Here is a 23,593-nt window from a genome sequence, read left to right as displayed (position 1 = left end):
CATGCAGGAACGTGTGCATGGCACTGAACACAGACAATGTGCATCAGCTCCTACACACTTGTCAGATTTTGATATTTGGCTGTGTCTGTGCAGCCGCTGCATCTGCATCTACTTGCCCGTGCAGGGTTAAGTTTATTTAAGTCCCGGAATTGTTCTTGATGCTATGTTGCTATGAGATTTAGAGCTCATACACACAGACTTTTCTTGCTTTCTTGCATCTGTGCTTACATGTGCATGTGCATGCGCATATGATATAGTTCCCAAACGCAGAACTTTCAGCTGTTTTCTAGTTTGTACTAGCATGTTGTGCTCCAAACGCAACTTTCAACAAAGAGGGTTTAATAATTTTACCTATTGGACCTCCCATGGTGATTGACACTCTTATAGCTTTATTGTTGTTGTGTTGTTGTGCACTTTTAGGGATATCTTGGTTATAAAAGGAGGAGAGTATACAGCATTTATCTCAAATCAACTGCAATCTGAAAGATACTCCAAAGCTGGCCATGGATGAGTAGTTTTTCCACCGTCCATACAAATAAGGTGAATGAAGAAATCTCCCTCCTGGGATATTGTATTCTGACAGTGGGTCCTGGCATTGTCAGAATACTCTATTCAGCGGCTTTACTGTAGCTGCTGATCGACAAACATTTTCCAACTTATCTACTTGGCAGAAGTTGATCTAACTATCGAATGCTGTCAAACAGGGATGGCCACACACTGATTGAAATTCATCCGGTTCTTTCTGAACCAGACAAATCTTGATCCATCTATGGCCAGCTTAGAGGAACCTCTAATCTTTTTTATTGTAGTACTACATGGCATGCAGCTCTGGTGGTTGTATCTCAATATCCTTAAAGCTAATCTCCGGGGAAAACCTAAGGTAACCGTTGCAGTGGGGCTCCCTTGCAAGGGTTAAATGCTTGTTTTTGTCTAGAGTATTCTTCCTTCCCCTGGCAGCTCTCCTCTTCTCCTCTACGTCCTGTGTTGTGGGCAAGCCCTCGGTGTTTTCACATAGGACTGCTGGTCCTGCATTGTATGTGATGAAGGCAGAGTGCCTACGACTGAAGCAGCGGCCAGGCAAAATGCCAAGCAAAATGGTTTTGGGGGACAAGTTACACAAAGTGGGGAAAAACTTGCAGGATGAGAGATAAGGTAAGTAAAATAGGTTTTTAATGATACCTTAAAGTGGGAGTAAACTCCTATGCATGATTTTTACCTATAGGTAAGCCTATAATAAGGTTTAACTATAGCTACTGTAAATATCTCCTAAACTTGCATGTTTAGGAGATATTTACTGTACATGCAGCCGGGGATGTCACTGACGCATGCGCTCTGAAGGAACGGCCACCCGGGCTGTTCCGCAAATGGCAGATCCCTCGCTCTTGCACGGGAGTGATGTCATAGCAGCTCTGGCCACTCAGACAGCCGGAGTCTGTGAACCCGGGAGAAAGACCGGGTGAAGATGGAAGCGCTTTCATTTTTAGGTAAGTTTCACAGTTTCACATACTGTGCTAGTATGTGATGCATACTAGTACATTATAACTTTGACTTTCAGGTTTAAAAAAAAAAAAAATACCCAGCGGTTTACTACCGCTTTAAACAAAAATGAGCATTGCAGAACCCTTGCAGTGCTGGAGGAGCTTTGCTGAACACCACTTTAAATGACATAATATGTAGAATTTTGATACATATTTCAAGAATTTTTAAACAAAAATCACAAGAGTCAAACACAATTACTTTTTAGGGTACATTTAGGGCTTTGGGTGATAAAGCTAATCTAAAATTGTTCCCAAAATCTAGGAAAGTCATGATGAAGTCTTATCTTCTAGAGAATGTCTGCAATGAAATTTCGTCTTTTATAATAAATTTGCAAATTATATAGGAAGAAAGTACAAAAGGAAGCCAGTAATATCACAGGTGTATGCTGGCTCTACTTTATTTTGGACTGTAATCAATAGATGGAAAAGGGTTTACCAAATCTTTTTTATACCTCTTTTTTGTCTAGTGTTGTTCAATGACTACTTAAAAGAAAAAGCAACTAGAAAATAAGGAACTGAAAATGGAATGAAGACTAAAAGGAAAAATCATACGTGTTAGCTACATGTGTTTTATTATGAAAGAGGGAGTGAAACTCTGTTACTAATAATCTAGTTATTCATGAGAGTTATTTAATAATATTCATACCTTGAAAAAATACAATGTAGATGTCGACACCAGAAACTAAGGAATCCACTCTGGTAGTTCCAGTGACTGCAATATCTTGTGGATTTTCAAATTGGTTATTGGACCATGAGTATATTAGAGAACTGTGGTCAGAAGCTCCAAGGCACAAAACCATGAAGAGAGATCCTCCCCGAGGGAACACTGACAGCCATGTAACTCCTTGGACTGGGAAGTTGTGATGCAACACAAACATACCACTGCTCAATTTAAACACCTAATTCAAAACACATAATATTAAAAATCTGGTTAAAAATACATTTTGCAAATCTGTTATACAAAAATATATTGTTTTCAATATTTATTCCAACAACTTTGATTACAACCATGTACTGATCACATTTTTTTAAATAAAGTTCCAATTATCAGTCACTAGGCTCAATTGGATTGTAATGTATTTGGTATTTTCATTACTGGGTGTTATTTGATATTTTAGGTTTCAAATAGGTGTTTTTTCTTATTAAATGCACATATCAGCAGCATTTTCTATATGTGCATTACAGTATTATTTTTCATGGTGTTTTATATGTAAAAGTCAAATCACAGCATGCAATTTCACTCTTTAAAATAACACAGAACTGTGAGGACAGCAGAAAATTAAACCCACCAGTATTCAAATAAAATACGGATTCATCTGAAAAAAATACCAATGTAAAATATATTTAAAGGCAACAATTTTTTCAATTTTTGATAGACTGGGGAAGGGTTGAAACTACTGTCAGTTTTTTATGTGTGTCCATATAGGGGGATTTCCCTTCTGTTCTTGTCCTGTGGACAGAACAGGAGGTGTTCTGCCTTAATGTCATGTATTTTTTATATGTTGTAATGAATTGCTTTGGGTTATTATTGTTCTGTAGTACCCTGACATTTAGTAGTGATTTTGGACCACTACAACCTTTCTACTACTTTATGTGATTTGGTTTCTCCTCTGTCCTCTTCTTCTGTTTAGTGCTGGTTAGTTCAATCCTAGCTAAACCCTCCCTGTTTTTTCCATGTTCCCTGAGTCAGTGTTAGTACTTCACAGAGGCAGGGCTTAAAGGGTTTGTATAGGTTAGTTTTTTGTTTTTTTTTTAAATAACAAACATGTCATACTTACCTCTACTGTGCAGTTAGTTTTGCACAGAGTGGCCCCGATCCTCGTCTTCTGCGGTCCCTCGGTGGCTGTCTCAGCTCCTTCCCGCAAGAGCTAACCCCCCTCTGGGAAGCGCTCTGCCAAGGGGGTTAGCTTGCGGGTGCGCTCCCATGTGATACAGTCGGCAGCCATAGCCGCCGAGTGTATCACTAGGCCCCACCCCCCGTCTCATCGCGTCATTGGTTTGATTGACAGCAGCGGGAGCCAATGGCTGCGCTGCTATCAATCATCCAATGAAGAGCCCACAGGAGCTGGGGGAAAGAAACATGGGATCGTGCCCACGGAGATTTGGGGCTCGGGTAAGTAAAACGGGGGCTCGGGGGGGCCGGAGAGTGCAAGGTGTTTTTTCACCTTAATGCATAGGATGCATTAAGGTGAAAAAACACGTAGCTTTAAGAAAGCTATTGTCTTCTTACAGTTCAAAAGACAGGAACATCCTCTGTACTGCAATTAGCTAAAGTAAAACAGTATTGGATTCAAGTTCAGTGTCTTATTGAAGAGTTAAGCTGTCTGTGGATGGTGCCAAGATAGCAGGTGACCATACTGTCCAGACAATCTGGGGCTGAAGAGGTAAGTCAATGCATAAAGTGACATTTGAAACAGAACAAGAAGCAAGAGAAAATCTCTCCAGCTTAAGGGAGATACTCTCTTAGACAGCTGTCACTGCAACAGGTGTCCCTAATGGAACACCTATTGTTTTTTAACAACTCCAAATTTTGGATACTTTCCCACTGTCAGTCCAAGTGACAGTGGTCACAGCATAGATAGAGAGTGAATCTCCCCAACCTGACTGGGGCTTTAATCCCTCAGAAAATTTTCTTTTAATTTAGATGCACTTAATGGGGTCATTCACACCACTGCGCTACAGTGACACTCATGTGACATGCGTTGGTGTGCTGCAGTATCATTCATTGTAAATAACATTCCAATGCACCTTCACCATGCACCTGCTCGGTAATGCACTTCTGTGAATTGGGGTGTGCTGTGCTAGAGATTTTTGGTGCATTAGGCAGCCCAACAGACCTGACTGCTGAATGGGCCCTAAAAGAAATAAAGGCTTTTAATAGTTAAATAACTGTTTCACTGTCGCAAAGAAATAATGATCACGCACACCTATGTAAACATTTTGATGAGAAGATGCTGTGAGACAAAGTAACACATTTTGTTTTTCCTTCAGTTACATTTGTGCCAAAGCTATTTACTATTCAAAAATGGATAAAAATATCCAAAGTCCTAGTTATGTGTTTATGATGAGTTAGAAGTTCACTTCAAAAATGCACGTCATAATACCAAACTAGAAGATCACTGATAAATATGTTCAGTAAAATAACTATTTTGTAGAAAACGCATGAACATGGTCCATTTCAAATCATGTTATATTTTTAAATGCATATTATAGACAACTATCATACAAAAAGATTCAACTGTAATTTTGAAAAAGAACACAATTTGCTAATCTTTCATTAATTTTAAACTTAAACCCACACTTGCACTCTAATTTAATCACAATTCAGACAATAACCCACCTGAGAAGTACTTGTATAGCTTCCAATGACCAAATAATGGTCATGATCTCCAAATGAGAAATGTTTGGCAGTGCTTGTTCCTGGGACTAATAAGGTCTGTTTCTGGAATGACAACAAATAAGGTTCACCTCTAAGGCTTTTAAGATGGGTTCTGATATGCATGCAGGCAGGCGGTGCAGTCTACTTTCTCCACTACAGCCACTTCTTCCCAAGTGGTATTGCAGTTGGAGAGGAACTATGTTCCTCTATGGTTCCCCGTGTCACTGGGGAAGCTATCCAATTGGATGCTGCTGCTCCATGTGACTCTAACAGCCACCTTGGGTCAGACATAGCTTATTTAAGGCCTTGGCTCCCAGATTTGCCAAGCATTTTGCAAGCGGGTAGTGTAGGAACAGGTACCCCGTCTGATAGGGACTGAACTAGTTGCAGGTAAAGCATAGGGCTCATAACTTCTCTGAACATTTTCCTGCTTGAGCATAGGATGGCCAGGTCTTATTCTGCCCCTCCCAACAGGTTGAAACATGCTCTCTAAAAGCTGTTGGACCTGTGAGTGTTCCTAGTTGGGCTGTTTTCCCACTGGGTTTATTGTAAACTGTCTTTGCATTATTTCAATACAAGCTCTTTCATTGCACTTGGACTCTGCACCCCACCTACATGCATACATATTACTAAATAGGTACTTCAGTAAAAAAAAAAAAAAAGTCTGAATGTGTTTCTAAATGCACACAATATTGCACACAATATTGCTGGCTATTAATATTTATAATAAATAATATTGTAAAATGTTGATTTAGGAATTCCTTAGAGATCAGGAAGGTTTTTTGGTCTACTGTAAGAGCAAACTTGATCACACTTTTTTTTTTTTTTTTTTGCTTTACCCTGAATCAGCTGCAAGTTTATGATTCTAAGTATGCAGGTTTTTAATTTATTTTTGTCTTTTAGCTAAAATAAATGAACATGTGTCTTTTTTTCAACCTATGTAATTATGTAATAAATAAATGAATACAAATAATGATAATTATCTGTTTTCAACAGTACATTACCAGTGATAATCCATCCTTTGTGAAAGTATACACTGTGTTATTAGAGAATTGACTGGCAATAACAATGTACGAAGAGTCATTTACTGTAAAGGCCACACAATGCCAAGGGTTTTCTATTGTCAAATCCTGTGAAAGAAAGAACAATGTAACGATAATTTTCATTGACTGATATGTAATTTCTCCCATTATCTCCACTTTGACTTGTATACCAACATACCTGGATAGGTACTAGTACCCCACGCCACTCATAAATTGTGGAAGTGGGATGTGCAGTCAGTACACCATACTGTGTACCATCATGGGAGAAGAAACACCAGCTGCTAGCTGACACATTGAAGAAGCCTTGCAGAACAGATAAAACACTATGGGGTCCCTCTGAAATGATAATGGGGATATTGTTCAAATAGAATGTAATATAAATGGTATCATTGAAACTGAAAAAGTGTACTTACAGAACACACACTATCATTTCTCATGCATAATGCGTATATAAACCCAAAACACAAAAGAGTAATATACTGTAGTCTTTAAATGGGGCAAATGCATTTGTGTTTTTTTCAGGCTTTTTTTATTTTAACTGGGTAATCCTGGGAAAAACAGACCCCCTATCACTTTATGTTTTATTTCCCATCATCTATGGGGGGCGACCATTGCTGTCACACAGGTTGAACTTTAAACATGTCTGCCCTTTTTCATCCCCATTACATGTTGGAATAATGGGACTAGTAGTTTACTAAATAAGGTTAGGTAATAAATGTAAAGATAAAGCTCTTTGTGCTTTCATTTAAGCTCAGGAAGCAAACACTGCATTTCTGGCAAGATCAATGGTTATTTTCTGAACACACTGAAAATGTTAACCTTAGCCTGAAAAGTGAAAATGAATGCAGCCACCACATCTAAGGAATGGCAAGTTGAAATATAAAAAATATATGTTTTGGGGTTTATGTATACTTTAAATTATGTGCATAAGGCACCAAAATCACTGAGCATCCGTAAGGAGTTCTCTCCTTCAGGGTGAATGGACAACTGATTAATATGAAGCATTTTAATGTGGGCTTAATAAATCAGTATTGTAGATGCAAAGCATCCTTTAATTGGTGAAGAATCAAAACAATCACAACTTACTTATGCCAAAGGCTGTCCCATATACGGTCTCCCACTCCACACTGACAGACATATTTAGTCCATTGCTACGGGACACTCTGAGATAGACTGTCACATTGTTCTCTTCCACTGTCACAGAGCTCGTCCTAAGCTCCCAAAAAGACAAACATGAAGCTAATTATTGGCAGTTCTTAAAAACAAAGAAAAGCAGGATTTTTTTTTTAAAGACAAGCTTTTGAAATCACTAAAATAAAGGTTATCACTTTTACGCCCTTTCTTTTAAAAAAAAAAGAAGTCACAATATTGTGCCTAAGCCTAGCTACTTCCCTAGGTAATACTAATGGATAACGTAGAATACACAGGCAATTTCCCTGGTCCACATCAACTCAGTTATTGCATATTCCATATACATTTGGGTACTGTCAATAAGGGGATATCCTACTCCTGGAGGAATCAGAGTCAGATTTACACAGATATGTATTTAAGGTACACAGTCACTAAGATTCTAGATCCCAAGTGCACTATTTCTGTCTCCACATCCCACATAGGGTCTCATAATCTATTTTTGGACCCAACAAGTTGTTTTTTTGTTTCTTTGAACAGTTATGTACTGAAAAGCACATATTTTGGGGTTCCATAGAAATGAAAGACCACAGTTGGAATCACAGAAGTTGGCACAGATTCTAGTAGCCCCAGTAGTTAAGAGTGGAGCACTGCTACTTTAACCCTTTCATGCCTAAGACTTTTTCTGACATTTGTTGCTTACAAGTTAAAATCCATATTTTTTGCTAGAAAATTACTTAGAACCCCCAAAGAGAATAAAATGGTGATCGTTGCAATATTTTATGTCTTTTATGTCTTTTTGGAAAAAGATATTTCACTAAGGAAAAAAAAACAAAACAGTAAAGTTAGCCAAATTCTTTTGTATAATGTGAAAGATGATGTTACGCCGAGTAAATAGATACCTAACATGTCCCGCTTTGAAATTGTGCACACTCATGGTATGGGGACAAACTACGGTACTTAAAAATCTCCATAGGCGATGCTTTAACAATTTCTACAAGTTATTTGTTTAGAGTAACAGAGGAGGTCTCATGCTAGAATAATTGCTCTTGCTCTAACGATCGCAGCGATACCTCATATGTGTGGTTTGAACACTGTTTACATTTGCGGGCACAACTTACATATACGTTCTCTTCTGATCATATTCATTGCTGTCACAAGGAATGTAAACATCCCTTGTGATGGTAATAGTCAGTGACATGTCCTCTTTATGGAGGTATCTGGGGGTCTATAAAACCCCAAATCCCTCCTTTGCACTTAAAAGCATTCAAAACGCCAAGTTTGGCTGTTTTGAATGCTATAATTTTTTTAAATTATTAAGTCTTCAATAAACCGGAAGTGATTTCATGACATCGCTTCCAGGTTACTAGATCCAAGACCCGATCGAAGCTGATTCCAGCTTTGTTTGGGTCTTTGGCCAGCTGGCGGTCCCTCGGGCCTCCTGATGGGATGGGAGAGCTCAGGCGAGCCAGAGAAGGCGGTGGGAGGAGGGGGGCATCCCCTTCCGCTGCTTGGGATAACAGCCGAGCGGCTGCTAGCCGCATCAGTTGTTATCTCAAGAAAGCCAAACCTTTGCTGTAAACAATGGTACTGGGTGATGCCTGCAGCTGCAAGCATCACCCTGGTGCAACCCCTTCAAGCCTTTATATTTGTGTACTCTTGGCGTGCAGGGGTTGAGCTGGCCAACATTATACGGTTTTCTTGTTTAATTTCCTTTAGATTTATCTTCAACTATGTAGTGCAAGGGCCTGCCTGATTGCATATACATTGAAAGTGTTTAGGTTTGACCTTATATTATATGGTTTTGGTAGATCTAAAGGAAAATTGTACAAGGAAACTGTATAATGTATGGCCAGTCTTAGGTATCCTATAATCGGATTATCTACTAAGCATACCTATTGTACACATTAAGATATGTAGCTATCTTGACCCTACCTAGTACAGATTATCTTAAGCCTAATTTACAGTGCAATGCTGACAAAGGAAAAATGTTTAAAATGTAAACTATAGAGTGAAAGGTGACCCAAACTAAAATTACAGGTGCCGCAGTTCCCCATGACTAAGCCCCGTGGGCGGAATGAAACGTGTTGGGGCATGGCCTGGTTGGAGCCCAGGTTGGAGCTGTCATACACTTTCTTACAGGGTTTTTCAGAGATGTGCAACTTCCAAGACTTTTCCCTTTTCCATATAGAGCAAAAGTAAACTATTGTGAAGCTTATTGTCCATATAACTCCTAACTGTTTGTGTCCCTTCGTATTACCTGTTATGTGTGGGGAAAATGCTGAAGAGTCCTTGTGGAGCCTGATTCTGCAGCACAGTTATTGATGTCTGCAGTTTTGTGCCCAGCCTAGCTCCCCCAGTAGGATTAAACAATGTGATGGTAAAATGTTCATCCATCTCTGGTTCTTCATCCAGAACTGCAGAAATTTCCAAAGTCTGTCAAGACAACAATAACTGGTATTAGAACCAAGCAATCAGCATCACATATTCCCTAAAAAGGTATGCTTTTCAGAGCTAACCATACATGCTGGAATTAAATTGAACAAATATAAATATTGGGTTTTAGAAGAACATACTCTGTCCTTCTGTCTGAACAAACTATGGGGCCGATTTACCAAAACTGGAGAGAGCAAAATAAATCAGGTGCAGCTGTGCATGGTAGTCAATCAGCTTCTAGCTTCAGTTTGTTTAATTAAGAGTTGACCAAAAAATTGAAAGCTGATTGGTTTCTATGCACAGCTGAACCAGATTTTGCACTGTCCAGTTTTACTAAATCAATGCCTATGTGCCTATTTAAAAGTGGGGTACCTCCGAACCAATTGCTGGTCTTATCTGACTGACTGCAAAAGATGACTCCAATTACCCTTATTTGACAAATGCATTTATCCCTGAGGTTTGCATACTTTTTCTATCAAGGACCTTGGTGTTTAAAAAAATTCAATGTGACAATATAATGTTGTGTGTCTTTGTCAGATAAGACCATCTTTATTTTCTAATATGTCACACTGCTTGTAGAAGCCATTCATACCAGAAACCCGGGAAACTCGAAAGGACTGACACACATTTTATCTTGCATTTGTACAGCAAGTGCCATAGCTAATTATTCTCTATTCTGTGCCCCTATCTGATTCTGGTTTAATCACAATACTAGGGAGTCTATTTCACTGTCTATTGGTTAATTCTAGTGTTCAATTTTGATATATAAAATATAGGAGACTGTAGCGGACCACCTGGCATTCCACCTGGGTGCCTCCACCAAAGAGCACCTCCTGCCCTCCAAACCCTTCCAGCAGACCAAGAGCTAATACCAGCCCTTTACCCCAAGCATCGTACACAGACAAAATGTTGAGGTAAAAATCAAAGGAATGATTGTTTATTGAACAGAAATACAGGTTTTTATACACTTCAAAAATAGGGCAGTCACCACAAACTTCAAACACCAATCCAATTAGCTAACAGCTAACAGTGATCTAATTAAAGAGTAAATGAATTAACATAAACATAAACCCATAAACATTCCACAATGGTTTGGTAATGAGGTTGAGTGGACACAATACTAATCACACCCTCAAGAGGATTGGCAGACAGACGGAAACAATAGGTGACTCTAATTACAATGGGAATTCACACCTAAAAGGCACACAATAGGGAATTATACATTGAGAGAAAAACAGATTACACGTAGCAGCAGGAGACCTCAGCATCAGGATTTTTTAAGCTGAATATAATCCTCTGTTTAGAGTCTTTGAGTCTAGGAGGCGGTTGAAGCAGTCATTGCTGGTTTGGGCATAGAGGCCCCAAATCTGTATCCAGGCCCTAGGACCTGAACCTGAAGAAAAAAACACTCCAAAGGTGCCTCAGGCACACACCTACCAAAGAATAGAGCCCCCTCAAAAGCTAGGGCCCATAGTCAGTAGACAAGAGACTACCCTGCAGTCCCCTACAAAAGCCTCTGTCCTGGTTGGGTCTGTCACAGAGACATATGTGCCATTGACAAGATGCACATAAGACTGTAGTGAAAAAATGAGGGAACCTCAATTCTCCAGAATTATTATCCTTTTTTTATTATTTATTTCAGGAGGAGCACATTAAAATCCTAAAAATTATTAGAGTAATGCACAGTGTGAGTGGAAGCATTATTGAACATTAACATTACCTTAAATCTCTCTCCTTCCTCCAGTACAACATAACCTTCTACTGGGCTTAGGTCACCAGATGCATCAGAACCATTTTCTCCAGTGATGAGATACTGGACACTGACAGTCCCAAATATCCCTTGTGGCGGTTCTCTGATAATATAAAACACTGCAACACTTTCCATCAGGTACATTGCTGTGGGCTCTCGCAAGAAGAAGTGATCGCTGTTATTAAATGATATAACTCCACGACCATCATCACTGGCCAGGATTATGACAGAAGCTGTGAAAACAAAGCATAAATCGGACAATAACTTAAACCAGCAGTCTCCAGACTGCGGCCCTAGGGCTGGATGCACCCCTTTGCATGCCCTTACCTGGCCTTTGGTGCACTATTCCTCCAATTACCACCAATTATTGGCACAGTTTCTCCCACTGACAGCATAGATGGGGCACTATTTATTCTACTAAAACCAATGTTGGGGCATTTTCTACTCCCACCGGCCACAGTTTGCCCCCCTAAATCCTGAAGGACAGTAAACTGGTCCTCTGTTTAGAAAGTTTGGTCAAGTTTGGCCAAAATTCTGGTCAATCCTGAATTAAACAAATGGATTTGGCTAACAATGTCACCATTCAAATATTTAAATATTATTAGGGTCAGAAAAATATACACATTTTTCAGATGCATCTGCAGTCCTCCATACTATGCTAAGTGACAGTGCTGAACCTGGTGTCAAAATAACGTGCTTCCAAAATTCTGAGTAGTTACATGTTAAGGCATTTGTCAACTAATTCACATTAAAGTATTAGGCAACAAAAACAGTTGATGCTTTTAAAACTAACAACACATGGCAACTGTACTTGTTTTTCCATATTTGATTTGGAATTTAAATAGTATTTGGATACTTTTTCTTCCCGTTTGCCCCACGCAGTTTGCTGCTGATTTTTCTTCTGAACAAAGTATGGTTGTAGATTTAATCAAAACAACTATCCTTTTAAATAACATCATTATATTATTACAAGCTAGCTTACTAAATAACTGATTTTTTTTTAATTAGATTGAAAAAAGTCAGATTAAATAACTTGAATGTGATTGATAAATGCTCACACACAGGTTTATAACTTTGTAGATATAATTGCAATATTGAAAAGTGTTGAAATGTATTTAGGCAAGCTCTTCCAAAAGAGGAGCGTGAGCAGAAATTTGACCAAAAGGGATGCAGCAATAGAGGATCTCTATGTTTCCCACTCTATCCAGATCTAAATATTTGGAGTTCTGGCTTTTTACTGACCTGAATGTAGGTTAAATAAAATTTGTAATGTGTTTGTTATATTAATTATAAATTATAAATTATAAAAAAAAACATTAATTCCATTTACTATGCCTTGCTATGTATGCCATTACTTAAATTTCTCACTAATAGCTTACTGACCTAATAATAAAGAGACAAAGCCATTTAAAATAAAAAAAAATACTTTTCCTTTGTCTGTTTCCTTACCTGTTGTATTATTGCCTAATTCAAGACCACGAGAAGGATTTGCAAGTATCAGTTGGAACATCTCATCTCCTTCTGGGATATTATCATCAATAATTGTTACATCAACAAATTTATATTTTTCTCCATCAGCAAAATTTAAAATCTAAAAAAAGAATAGAGCGATATAGAGCTTCCACATAATGGCTGTTATCTTCTATGTATAGAAACAACCCCATAAAGCTCATCATAAGGCAGAACTGAAGAGAAACAATGCAATACATAATATATACTAATACATATTGGTGACAAAGAGCCACATAGAGTGGGAAGAATTTAACATCAGCATAACTGCCATCAACTCAGTAGGAATTTTTAGAAAAAGTTAATATAAAATGTAAGAGTTCTGTATTTTGATGTGGAAAAAAAACACTCTGTAATAAATTTTGACATATGGAATCAATATAAGATTTTTTTTTAAATAAATAATCATGAAGCATTGTCCGCATACAAATAAACATGTTAGCCAGATTCTATTTAACGTGACTTTGGTATTTAACGTCTGCATTTCGCATGGACTAAAAGTTGTAGCTTTTGCAGGAATGAAAGTCAAATGTACTGTATGCTGGAACTGGCACACTGATTGCTCTTTGCTTCACGTTCTCGAACTGTAAAATATCTGAGCAGCAAATACTTACCGTTGATGTAACATTATAATCCATTCCCAACTGGGCTCCAATATTCTGTGCATAGAAGAACAGCGACACGTTACCATAGGTCCCCTTATTCCGATATGCCACCAATGTTAAAACACCATGAGTTTCATTGACTTCATAGCTGGAAGGTAAATATAATTGTGCAAATGAACTTACATCACATTTGAATATTTATGTAGTCATCTAATTTTATATTTTTTAATGAGAAGTGAATTTTTACTTTGCAAGAAAACTTTCACTTAGTGAATATTCACTTTGAAAAGTATACCCAAATGCGTGCAAGAATTTTTTTTAAAAAATAGATTTTTGCTTGCACAGAACTGAAATTATCTAAGCTAAGTGAAAATCCCCTTGCAAAGTGAACATTCATTTTGCAAAGTGAAAATTCACTACTGCTTTGGTAAATAAGAATCTATACAGAATGATTTACTAAAGGCAAATAGGCCATTCACTTTACAAGGGAATTTTCCTTTGGCTTAATGAATAAGGTGAAGTTCTGCTGATTTCTATCACCACGTGCAAGTACAAATTCAGTTTTTTGTTAATTTGTTTTATTTTCCTTGCATTCTTTGCAAACTGAGTTTTTGCATATTTACTAAACTGAGAGAAAATCCCTTTGCAAAGTGAACGGCCTATTTGCCTGTAATAAATCAGCCCCATAGTGCTCACCTTTTGGGGGATATACCTCATCAATCTGGATCTATGCACATATACCAACTTTGTCTGCACTCTCAGAAAAGAGGAGCAAGGAAAGAGACACCATGTGGAGTAGGCAATAGAAGTGTGTTTTTAAAGGTTTTAGAAAATTGTAGAATAATGCAGTATAATGTGTAGTATTATATATATATATATAGATAGATAGAGATATAGATAGATATATAGATAGATAGATATATATAGATCTATATATATCTATCTATCTATATATATATATAGATAGATATATATATATAAAAATAAAAATAAAAAAATATAATGTTTTTCATGTTTTATATATATATATATATATATATATATATATATATATATATATATATATATTTATTTAGGTATAAACAGAAGCAGACCCAGTATGTGTAGATTGTAAAAAATAAGAATTACATTTTGACAACGTATATATCTGGGGCAATCCGTATTAAAATCACAAAGCACATTTTTTGTGTTTATTTTTTATACTTTCCTGTATTGGGTTTACAGTGCCTATACAATGTATCTACTCCCTTGGAAGTGTTCATGTTTTAGTGTGTTCCTCTGGGTTAAACCACCTTTATTTTGACATTAAAGAGCATATGTCTATTGATTTCTGAAAAAATAAATCCACTGTGATTCAATGTTCTATGACAGTAAAACATGAAAGCGTAATACTTTCCATGTAGGGAAAGTATGTCTCATGAGCAAAAGAATGGTCATCGGTGGTGCCCAGTTTCTGCTGGAAAGGTGAGTTTTCTATGTAGGTACTAGTGGCAGGTATGCTTTAATACTCTGGGTATGTATTAGAGAACATGGCAGTTAACAAATGCAAATTAAAACACTTTTATTTTTTTACTCTCACACCTTTAAAGTAAAGTGTATGTCAAGACATGGGCTTCATTAGAGAGATTTACTCTCACTGCCTGTCAATGGTATCAACAGACAGTAAGGGAAAAATCTGTAACAAGGACACAGAGAGAAAAAAACCCAAACAGGGGTTCCAGCCCTACCTCACTCTACTAAAGAAAAGCATTTCTATTTCTGTTTGTGTTGCAGTTGGAGAGTTACTTAACCCTTCCCCATTGTAGTCCATACTAAGAGAAAAAAGAAAAACTTTTTGGTGCACGTGAACTTTAAATTTACCAAGAAGGTGGAGATACCTTTAACTTCTGAAACATTAAAATCATTAAGAACTGGTAAGCAAAAGCTAAGGAATATGTTACACCAACCTTGTCCTTTGCCATTCTATAACTCCTTGAACTCCATCATTTGCATCGATAATGATCTGAGCAGTCATTCCTTCAACATCTGTGACAAAATGAATAACAGTTAAAGCAGATGAAATAAATGACAGACATAAAACTAAACTCATCAGTTAGCATTCATTTATAGTATATATACAGTATATATATATATATATATATATATATGTATATATACATTATATATTGTGAGGCAGTGGCTGTGATCCATACATGGATAAAAGTCATCCGATTTAGTAGGGACCTGCTGAATTTCAATCCATGTATGGGCAGAGTGGTTATACAGAAGTCAATCTACCTATATGATCACTCTGTTGGACTTTTGACGCTCATTCAGCTCCCTGAAGGAAGTCTCTCTGCTGTCAGAATACAAGGGCTCAGCGGGAGAATTCACGAATGGAATTCCCGAAGGGAGGATTCATTGAATGTGTGGATGGGGGAATCAAGTCAATTTTTTTATTCAACCCACTGGTTGATTGAAAACAAATTAATCATCTGTGGGCTGCTTTAGAGTTGTCAGCCTGCAACAGGAAGTGCTGTTATGGACAGTGTCTCCACGAAATTAACTTTGCAACCGATAAGAATTATTTGGTTAAGAAACTGTATAAAGTGAGTCAAGATGCCAGGCATACTGAAAAATACTTTGTGAGTTAACATGTATTTTAAGGTGTTATTGAACCCAAGAACTGTAGCTTACCACTCATTAAATCTGATCTCTGCATTTGTGGGATGGGGTATATATTAAATTTTTTTTTTAAATAATGTTTTCATCGATAAGAAGGAGACTGTAGTTTTATTTATGGAATGAGGTACACTGTATAGTACAAATTACAATTGTGTAATCTATACTGTAACTGAGCGGGTTCTATAAAAGGAACCATTTTGATGTAAGATGATTTTGTGTCCTGACAAAAAAGTGTAGGCTAGGGTTTAGGTTTAAAGTATTTCAGCTGAAGATACACAGTATGAAATTTCAAAGAATGCAGAGAGTCTTCAGTAAGAGAATTGGTTTTTTTTTAGCTAATGGGGTTTGTGACATGGAGTTTGAATCACACCTGAGATTAATGTTTTATAAGCTTTATGAATTGGTCAGAATGTAATATGATGATTTCATTAGTCTAGTAAAGCAGGGTTAGATTGATGTTATTTTTTTTCTGTAAACTGATCTTGAAAGTATATCAGCCTTATCAAAACAGTTTATGACAAGACCAGATTATTGTCTGAATTCTTATAAGCTTTAGGGCACAAAGCAGTAAGGGTCCTGGCTTTGCCAAATAGAGCACTATATCTTTTACCTATAAGCATATTTTTCAGGTAGGTCTCTGAGTCATGGCTCCTGATATCACTGCCTTGCCTCATGCAAGAGGTTCAATAGCAAGGTGTATCTATATTTTACATATACAAACCCTTTATTTGATATCAATGTTTGTTACAGAATGCATAAAAATATTTCAGTGTCTTTTTTAATTGAAGATACGTGTTAAAATGATACAGTATAGCTTGTGTAACAGACGGACAATGATGGAAGACACAAAGTCATAATTACAGGAAAGGTGAGATGTTTCCTCCATACACTAGTACCATGACAGGTGTCAGATGATTGCTAGCTATTTGCAATACTTGAAACCCACAGTCCTAAAACCTAGCTCACATTATAATAATACCAAGATTATTAATTTTCTGTAGAAGATTTGTTGTTACCTTTCATCCTGTAATAGATTAATTCTATTAGCATGCAAGAAAAGAAATGAGAACAGAAGCAAGAGTTAAAGATTTCAGAACACAACACATTGCTATGTCTTTCTAAAAGGATTTCTAGCCACCTTTAGTTCTCCATTCAACTAAAGGTTTCTGTGGTCTTCACATTCATTGAATACAAACATACAAATAACATACTGTGATATAGGGGATTGTTAGCTCAGTGGTAGAATAATTTTTAAGTGAGACCGTGCCAGTTTGAACTTCATTTAGGGCTTGCCAGCCCACTTTTATTACCCACAATGAAAGTAAAGTCCATAAGAAGTTGCCAATGCGGGGGTTTCAGTTTCAAACAGCTTCACTAAAATACCAAGCCAACTGGTTCCCTCTTCAGCAGCACAGCTGCTCTTTACACTGGTCCCTCAGACTCCCCAGCTCTCTTTGTCTCTTTGAACTTACTCTTGGCTCACTCAGCTTCACAGCTCCCTTCTGTTCAGGCCCACTACTGGCCTCTCAATAGGGGCTCTCCTGACACCTTGGGCTTTCTCACTCCTTGCAGACTTACAGATTCCCTCAGTCTCCTGGACTCCCCTAGTTGTCCTGGCTTTTCAGGCTCCCAGACTTGTGTAGCTGCCTCAACACTTTCACCCCAATGGACAAGGAATCTCTCCACCATGGAGTGCTATCTCTTGAGTAGAGCACCTCTGTCTCCAGACAGGATCACACACTTGTCTTCAAACGGGAGCACACCTCCCTCCTGGCTGGAGCTCTGAGTTTAACCCAAGCCTTGTTTATAACAAGTGCACACACCTGTACATTCACACAACCTGCAGGTCTTCAGTAAGACCTGGACACAGGACTGAAAAGGCTTCATCCCACCCAAGATGCTTTGAAGCCTTCAAGATAAAGACCCCGATCTGGGATTACAAACCCAGGGAAACCTGTAAACACAGTATTCTTCACTCACAATAAACACTCTGTAGCCCCAGACTCTGCATTTGTGCAAACCCGGTGTCATTCCTACATCAATTTTCACAGTGGCAGAGTCTCGCACTGTCACAATACATGCATACATAGTGTACATATAACATTTCAGAGGTAGTATACATCTAATACATGATAACACAGGAATACCAAGGCGTGGAGGGGAGGAGGTTGGCAACTTCACCAACAGTTCAACGGATATTAGTGTCACAAGAATGTACTCTTGAAGTTCTGGTATTTCATCCTGTTAATAAACCACAAATCATTAATTTGAAAAAAAAAGAAAAACATGTAGACTATATACATTAAAAGTAAAATTTAGTTAAGAGAAATATAGGGGCAGCCACTGCTGACTTCCCTGTCTCAGTGATAAGGTGGACTTATTCCAAGCGGCCTAATCAAGTAGGACATTCATTCACAAACAAACAAAAGTCTGGAACATTATCACATTTATTTATTTATCACAGCAGTAGACTGTACAACACATATGATATTAAAGCTGTAGTAAACCGCAAAAAAAAACTAAAAAAAAAATGGTCCCCTGCAGAATAACAGCATACTGTGCTAATATGCATCGCATACTAGCACATTATAAAGGACTTACTTTTGAACAAAGCCCCCCACCACTGACAGGGCTTCCATCTTCACCCAGTCTTCCTTCCAGGTTCAGGGGCTTCGGCTATTTGAATGGCCGAGCCATGATGACATCAGTCTGGCGTCAGGGCTCTCTCAATGGGCAGCAGAACATCTATTGAGAGCTCGGTGTGCATGCGCCAGTGATGTCACTGGCTGCTACTATTGTAGATATCTCCCAAATAGTGCATGTTTAGAAGATATTTACTGTATCTACAGGTAATCCTATTATAGGTTTAACTGTAGGCACAAATAAACAAGGGGGGCTTTACTAGTACTTTAAGTAAATGAGATCTTGGACAGAAGAAAACCCCAAATTTTGTTTCTGTCTAATTTTAGCTACCTGCCCACACTCATTTAAAGCGGTTGTAAAGCCAGAATGTTTTTTATCTTAATGCATTAAGATAAAAAGCCTTCTGTGTGCAGCAGCTCCTCTCAGCACCCCTGATACTTACCTGAGCCCATCTCGATCCAGTGATATTGCAGGAGAGTCTTGGCTGCCCAGGACTCCCTTCTTCATTGGCTAAGACAGAAGCATGGCGCCATTGGCTCCTGCTGATGTCAATCAAAGTCAGTGAGACAATGAGGAGAGGGGGGTGGGGCTGGGCCACGGCTCCGTGTCTGAATGGACACACGGAGCTGCAGCTCGGCTCAGGTGCCCCATAACAAGCTGCTTGCTGTTGTGGCACTCAACAGGAGGGAGGGGCAAGGAGCGCCGGCAGGGGACCCGAGAAGAGGAAGATCTGGGCTGCTCTGTGCAAAACCACTACACAGAGCAGGTAACTATAACATGTTTGTTATTAAAAAAAAACAAAAAACAAGACTTTAGTATGTGATATAAAATAAATGATACACTATATAATCGCCCTCACCAATAGTGTGATCAAATAGCAGCGCTGAATACCTAAAACATACCCTAATTCAAAAAAAATTGTATATACAGTGATTGCTCAATGTGATAACTAAAAGTGATAATATTATGTGTCCATAATAAAGAACCAAACAGTGTTTCTAATGAACACTCCTCATGCAATTAATTGGTGTATAACAGCAAAAAATCAAAAAAATTAATAAAAAAGTCCAAACATAAATAGTGACATAGTAAAGTAGTAGTGACAATATCAAAATTATAATCTTCAATGATGATATCTTCCACCACACCGCTGTGAATGTGATTCCACTCCCCTTCAGCGAGCAAACTCACCAGCTTTTTTTGCCTTACACTCTCGTGTTTGGCTTGTAGGCTTTTCCCACACAGTGGGGGTAAAGTGATCACCTCCAATCAATATCCGTATGGTAAACCGCAGTATATAAGCAAATGCTCTCTCCACATGAAAGAAAGGAAAAGCGAACCAATAGTGCAGTAACGCAACACACTTTAATAAAAGTAACACTCTCCTTCACCATACAACTCACATTTTCCAATTTTCAATAACGCAAAACAGCACAGCAAAACTTGGTTATCACCAACAGCACTTCAAACGGTAACCTGGACGTATGGTGGTCACGGCGGACCCAGGTGCTCGGTGAACGTGAACACTCTCACCCGTTCCTTAGAGCCCTCCGTAGCCACTTCCCCGCTCACTCGTATGGCGCCGCCTGTCACAGCGTCCTACGTCAAGCTTCCTCGATTGCCGTATAGCCACGCCCCGACATGTTTCGTCACACCGGACTTATTCATGGGATTGGCTAGACGGACTGGCAATCTTTCTTATATATCCTCCCCCCGCATGACGCGCAATGTCAATGATACTGCACTTGCGCGCTCCCTGTGTCCCCGTTCATACCATACGTGAACATTGCTTTTAAACATAATTAAGGGACATCGAAATTCAGAAAATTAGCTTAAAATTACTACAACATTATGACTAGCAATTCCCCACTCGCTGATTGGTGATCCCACACACCATCCCCGAGGGACGCGTGCCACCCATACTAACGAGTATTGGTGCGTTTTCTATGTGTAGTAATAGCTATAAATTGGTAATGGAGACATTGCTGTCTATAAAAATCTATATATATAAAAACATTTTCCCTTATCATATAAAATTAATAAAAATTATAATTATATATTTATAATTATAATTTTTATTAATTTTATATGATAAGGGAAAATGTTTTTATATATATAGATTTTTATAGACAGCAATGTCTCCATTACCAATTTATAGCTATTACTACACATAGAAAACGCACCAATACTCGTTAGTATGGGTGGCACGCGTCCCTCGGGGATGGTGTGTGGGATCACCAATCAGCGAGTGGGGAATTGCTAGTCATAATGTTGTAGTAATTTTAAGCTAATTTTCTGAATTTCGATGTCCCTTAATTATGTTTAAAAGCAATGTTCACGTATGGTATGAACGGGGACACAGGGAGCGCGCAAGCGCAGTATCATTGACATTGCGCGTCATGCGGGGGGAGGATATATAAGAAAGATTGCCAGTCCGTCTAGCCAATCCCATGAATAAGTTCGGTGTGACGAAACATGTCGGGGCGTGGCTATACGGCAATCGAGGAAGCTTGACGTAGGACGCTGTGACAGGCGGCGCCATACGAGTGAGCGGGGAAGTGGCTACGGAGGGCTCTAAGGAACGGGTGAGAGTGTTCACGTTCACCGAGCACCTGGGTCCGCCGTGACCACCATACGTCCAGGTTACCGTTTGAAGTGCTGTTGGTGATAACCAAGTTTTGCTGTGCTGTTTTGCGTTATTGAAAATTGGAAAATGTGAGTTGTATGGTGAAGGAGAGTGTTACTTTTATTAAAGTGTGTTGCGTTACTGCACTATTGGTTCGCTTTTCCTTTCTTTCATGTGGAGAGAGCATTTGCTTATATACTGCGGTTTACCATACGGATATTGATTGGAGGTGATCACTTTACCCCCACTGTGTGGGAAAAGCCTACAAGCCAAACACGAGAGTGTAAGGCAAAAAAAGCTGGTGAGTTTGCTCGCTGAAGGGGAGTGGAATCACATTCACAGCGGTGTGGTGGAAGATATCATCATTGAAGATTATAATTTTGATATTGTCACTACTACTTTACTATGTCACTATTTATGTTTGGACTTTTTTATTAATTTTTTTGATTTTTTGCTGTTATACACCAATTAATTGCATGAGGAGTGTTCATTAGAAACACTGTTTGGTTCTTTATTATGGACACATAATATTATCACTTTTAGTTATCACATTGAGCAATCACTGTATATACAATTTTTTTTGAATTAGGGTATGTTTTAGGTATTCAGCGCTGCTATTTGATCACACTATTGGTGAGGGCGATTATATAGTGTATCATTTATTTTATATCACATGAGTTTTTGATTTTAAGCAGCTGCTCAGAGGGAGGGGCTCACCCCATAAGCGCAGTGTTTGGCACACAGAAAGGGGCGTATCATCTGTGTACCATATCAGCAAGACTTTAGTATGATTTATGAAAACAAATGCAAGAGATCAGCTTAAGCGAGCATACTTTTTTCCATTAAGAGTATACTTTTATATAAGCTGCATTCTGAAGAATTTAAATAATTTATTTATTAAGGGGTTCAAGGCCCGGACCCAAACTGGTGCGACATGCACTTCGACTTTGAGAGCACAAGTCGCATGACAAGTGGTGCCCCACTAAGTGCATTGGAACTGTTCTAATAGTAGCGACTTGAGTTGCTCTGACTTAGAAAAAGGTTCCTGCACTACTTTTGGTGCGACTTTGGCACGACTTGCATTGACTTCTGTTAAAGAAGTCATATGCAAATTGCGCCGCAGTCGCGCTGGGATGTCAGCTTCAAAGTTGTGCAGAAGTCGCAGCAGTGTGAACAGGGTCTTAGCTGAAACTTAATAAACCTACAGGCAAAGTAAGTACAAAGAAATGCTATCACAATTGAATTTCTTCTACACATTTTGGAACACCAATATACCTAATATTTATTTATTAAATAAACACTTTCTCAAACTGCACTTAGGGCCTTATGTATCACCGTGTTCTTACAAAATATAGGAGTTAGGTTTTCTAAATGTTTGAATCTAAATGGTGGCATTGGTTAATAAATCCAGTTCTGAGTAACAACATAATGATACATAGGGGTTGATTTACTAAAACTGGAGCGTGTCAACTCTGGTGCAGATGTGCATAGAAACCAATCAGCTTCCATTTTTTTTTTTTTTTGTCAAAGCTTAATATAACAAGCTGAAGTTAGAAGCTGATTGGCTACCCTGCACAGCTGCCTCAGATTCTGCACTCTGGGGTGGAATTTCAGAACCAAAAGCGGTAACCCCGAGTCAGGGAAGAGCTTACTTACCTTGTCCCCTGGATCCTGCGATGTCTCCCCACAGTGTAAGTGGCTCGTCCTCCACTCGATTCATCACAGAGCCGAGCTCCGTTCCCTGCAAGCGTTGCGACGCACAGAGAACGGCGCCAAATTCAAAAAGTGAAACACATACAATACATACAGTACACTGTAATCTTACAGATTACATTACTGTATGAAATTATTTCACATCCCTTTTGTCCCTAGTGGTTTCTCCAGTTCCCTGCATGCAGCTTTATATTATAAAAACTGTTCTTTCTGCCTGGAAACTGGAGATTGTCCATAGCAACCAAAAGCGTCCCTTTACATCAAAAGTGGTTTTAGACCAGCTAGAAAACAGCGATAATAAATTAGAATCACTTGCAGAATTGAGCGATAGTAGTTTGTAGGGAAATCCATCATCAAACACTGAAAAGTAATGACGACAATTCTGCAACTGAGCAAATTTCAGTGTTTTTGATTTGATTACATTATTGAATAATTTTTATTATGATTATATTATTATTTGGTATAATTATTTATAGTTATTTATTATATTATAATTTTTGATTTCGTCTTTCAAACTTTATCATACCCGGGACGTCTACTAGACTCTGGTTTGGACAGA

General features: G+C 38.3%; 1 protein-coding gene across 3 annotated transcripts in view; it reads right to left on the bottom strand.

The window, feature by feature from the left end:
• The window catches only part of ADGRV1 (adhesion G protein-coupled receptor V1), a 774,317-nt gene that overhangs the window by 507,390 nt on the left and 243,334 nt on the right, over window positions 1-23,593 (bottom strand). For 2 of the 3 annotated variants that reach the window (XM_073624499.1, XM_073624501.1), the window contains 12 exons: window positions 18,200-18,293; window positions 17,069-17,092; window positions 15,335-15,413; window positions 13,398-13,536; window positions 12,724-12,865; window positions 11,245-11,507; window positions 9,349-9,524; window positions 7,047-7,171; window positions 6,139-6,296; window positions 5,922-6,047; window positions 4,879-4,980; window positions 2,185-2,437 (listed from right to left, as the gene is read on the bottom strand). In XM_073624499.1, the coding sequence (XP_073480600.1) occupies window positions 2,185-2,437; window positions 4,879-4,980; window positions 5,922-6,047; window positions 6,139-6,296; window positions 7,047-7,171; window positions 9,349-9,524; window positions 11,245-11,507; window positions 12,724-12,865; window positions 13,398-13,536; window positions 15,335-15,413; window positions 17,069-17,092; window positions 18,200-18,293 (1,681 nt within the window). The remainder of the gene's footprint in view (window positions 1-2,184; window positions 2,438-4,878; window positions 4,981-5,921; window positions 6,048-6,138; window positions 6,297-7,046; window positions 7,172-9,348; window positions 9,525-11,244; window positions 11,508-12,723; window positions 12,866-13,397; window positions 13,537-15,334; window positions 15,414-17,068; window positions 17,093-18,199; window positions 18,294-23,593) is intronic. The other variant, XM_073624500.1, reaches the window with a different exon arrangement.

The sequence above is a fragment of the Aquarana catesbeiana genome, linkage group LG01 (assembly GCF_042186555.1).
Source record: "Aquarana catesbeiana isolate 2022-GZ linkage group LG01, ASM4218655v1, whole genome shotgun sequence".
Classification (NCBI taxonomy): Eukaryota; Metazoa; Chordata; class Amphibia; order Anura; family Ranidae; genus Aquarana; species Aquarana catesbeiana.
This window is presented reverse-complemented; position numbering and strand designations above follow the sequence as displayed.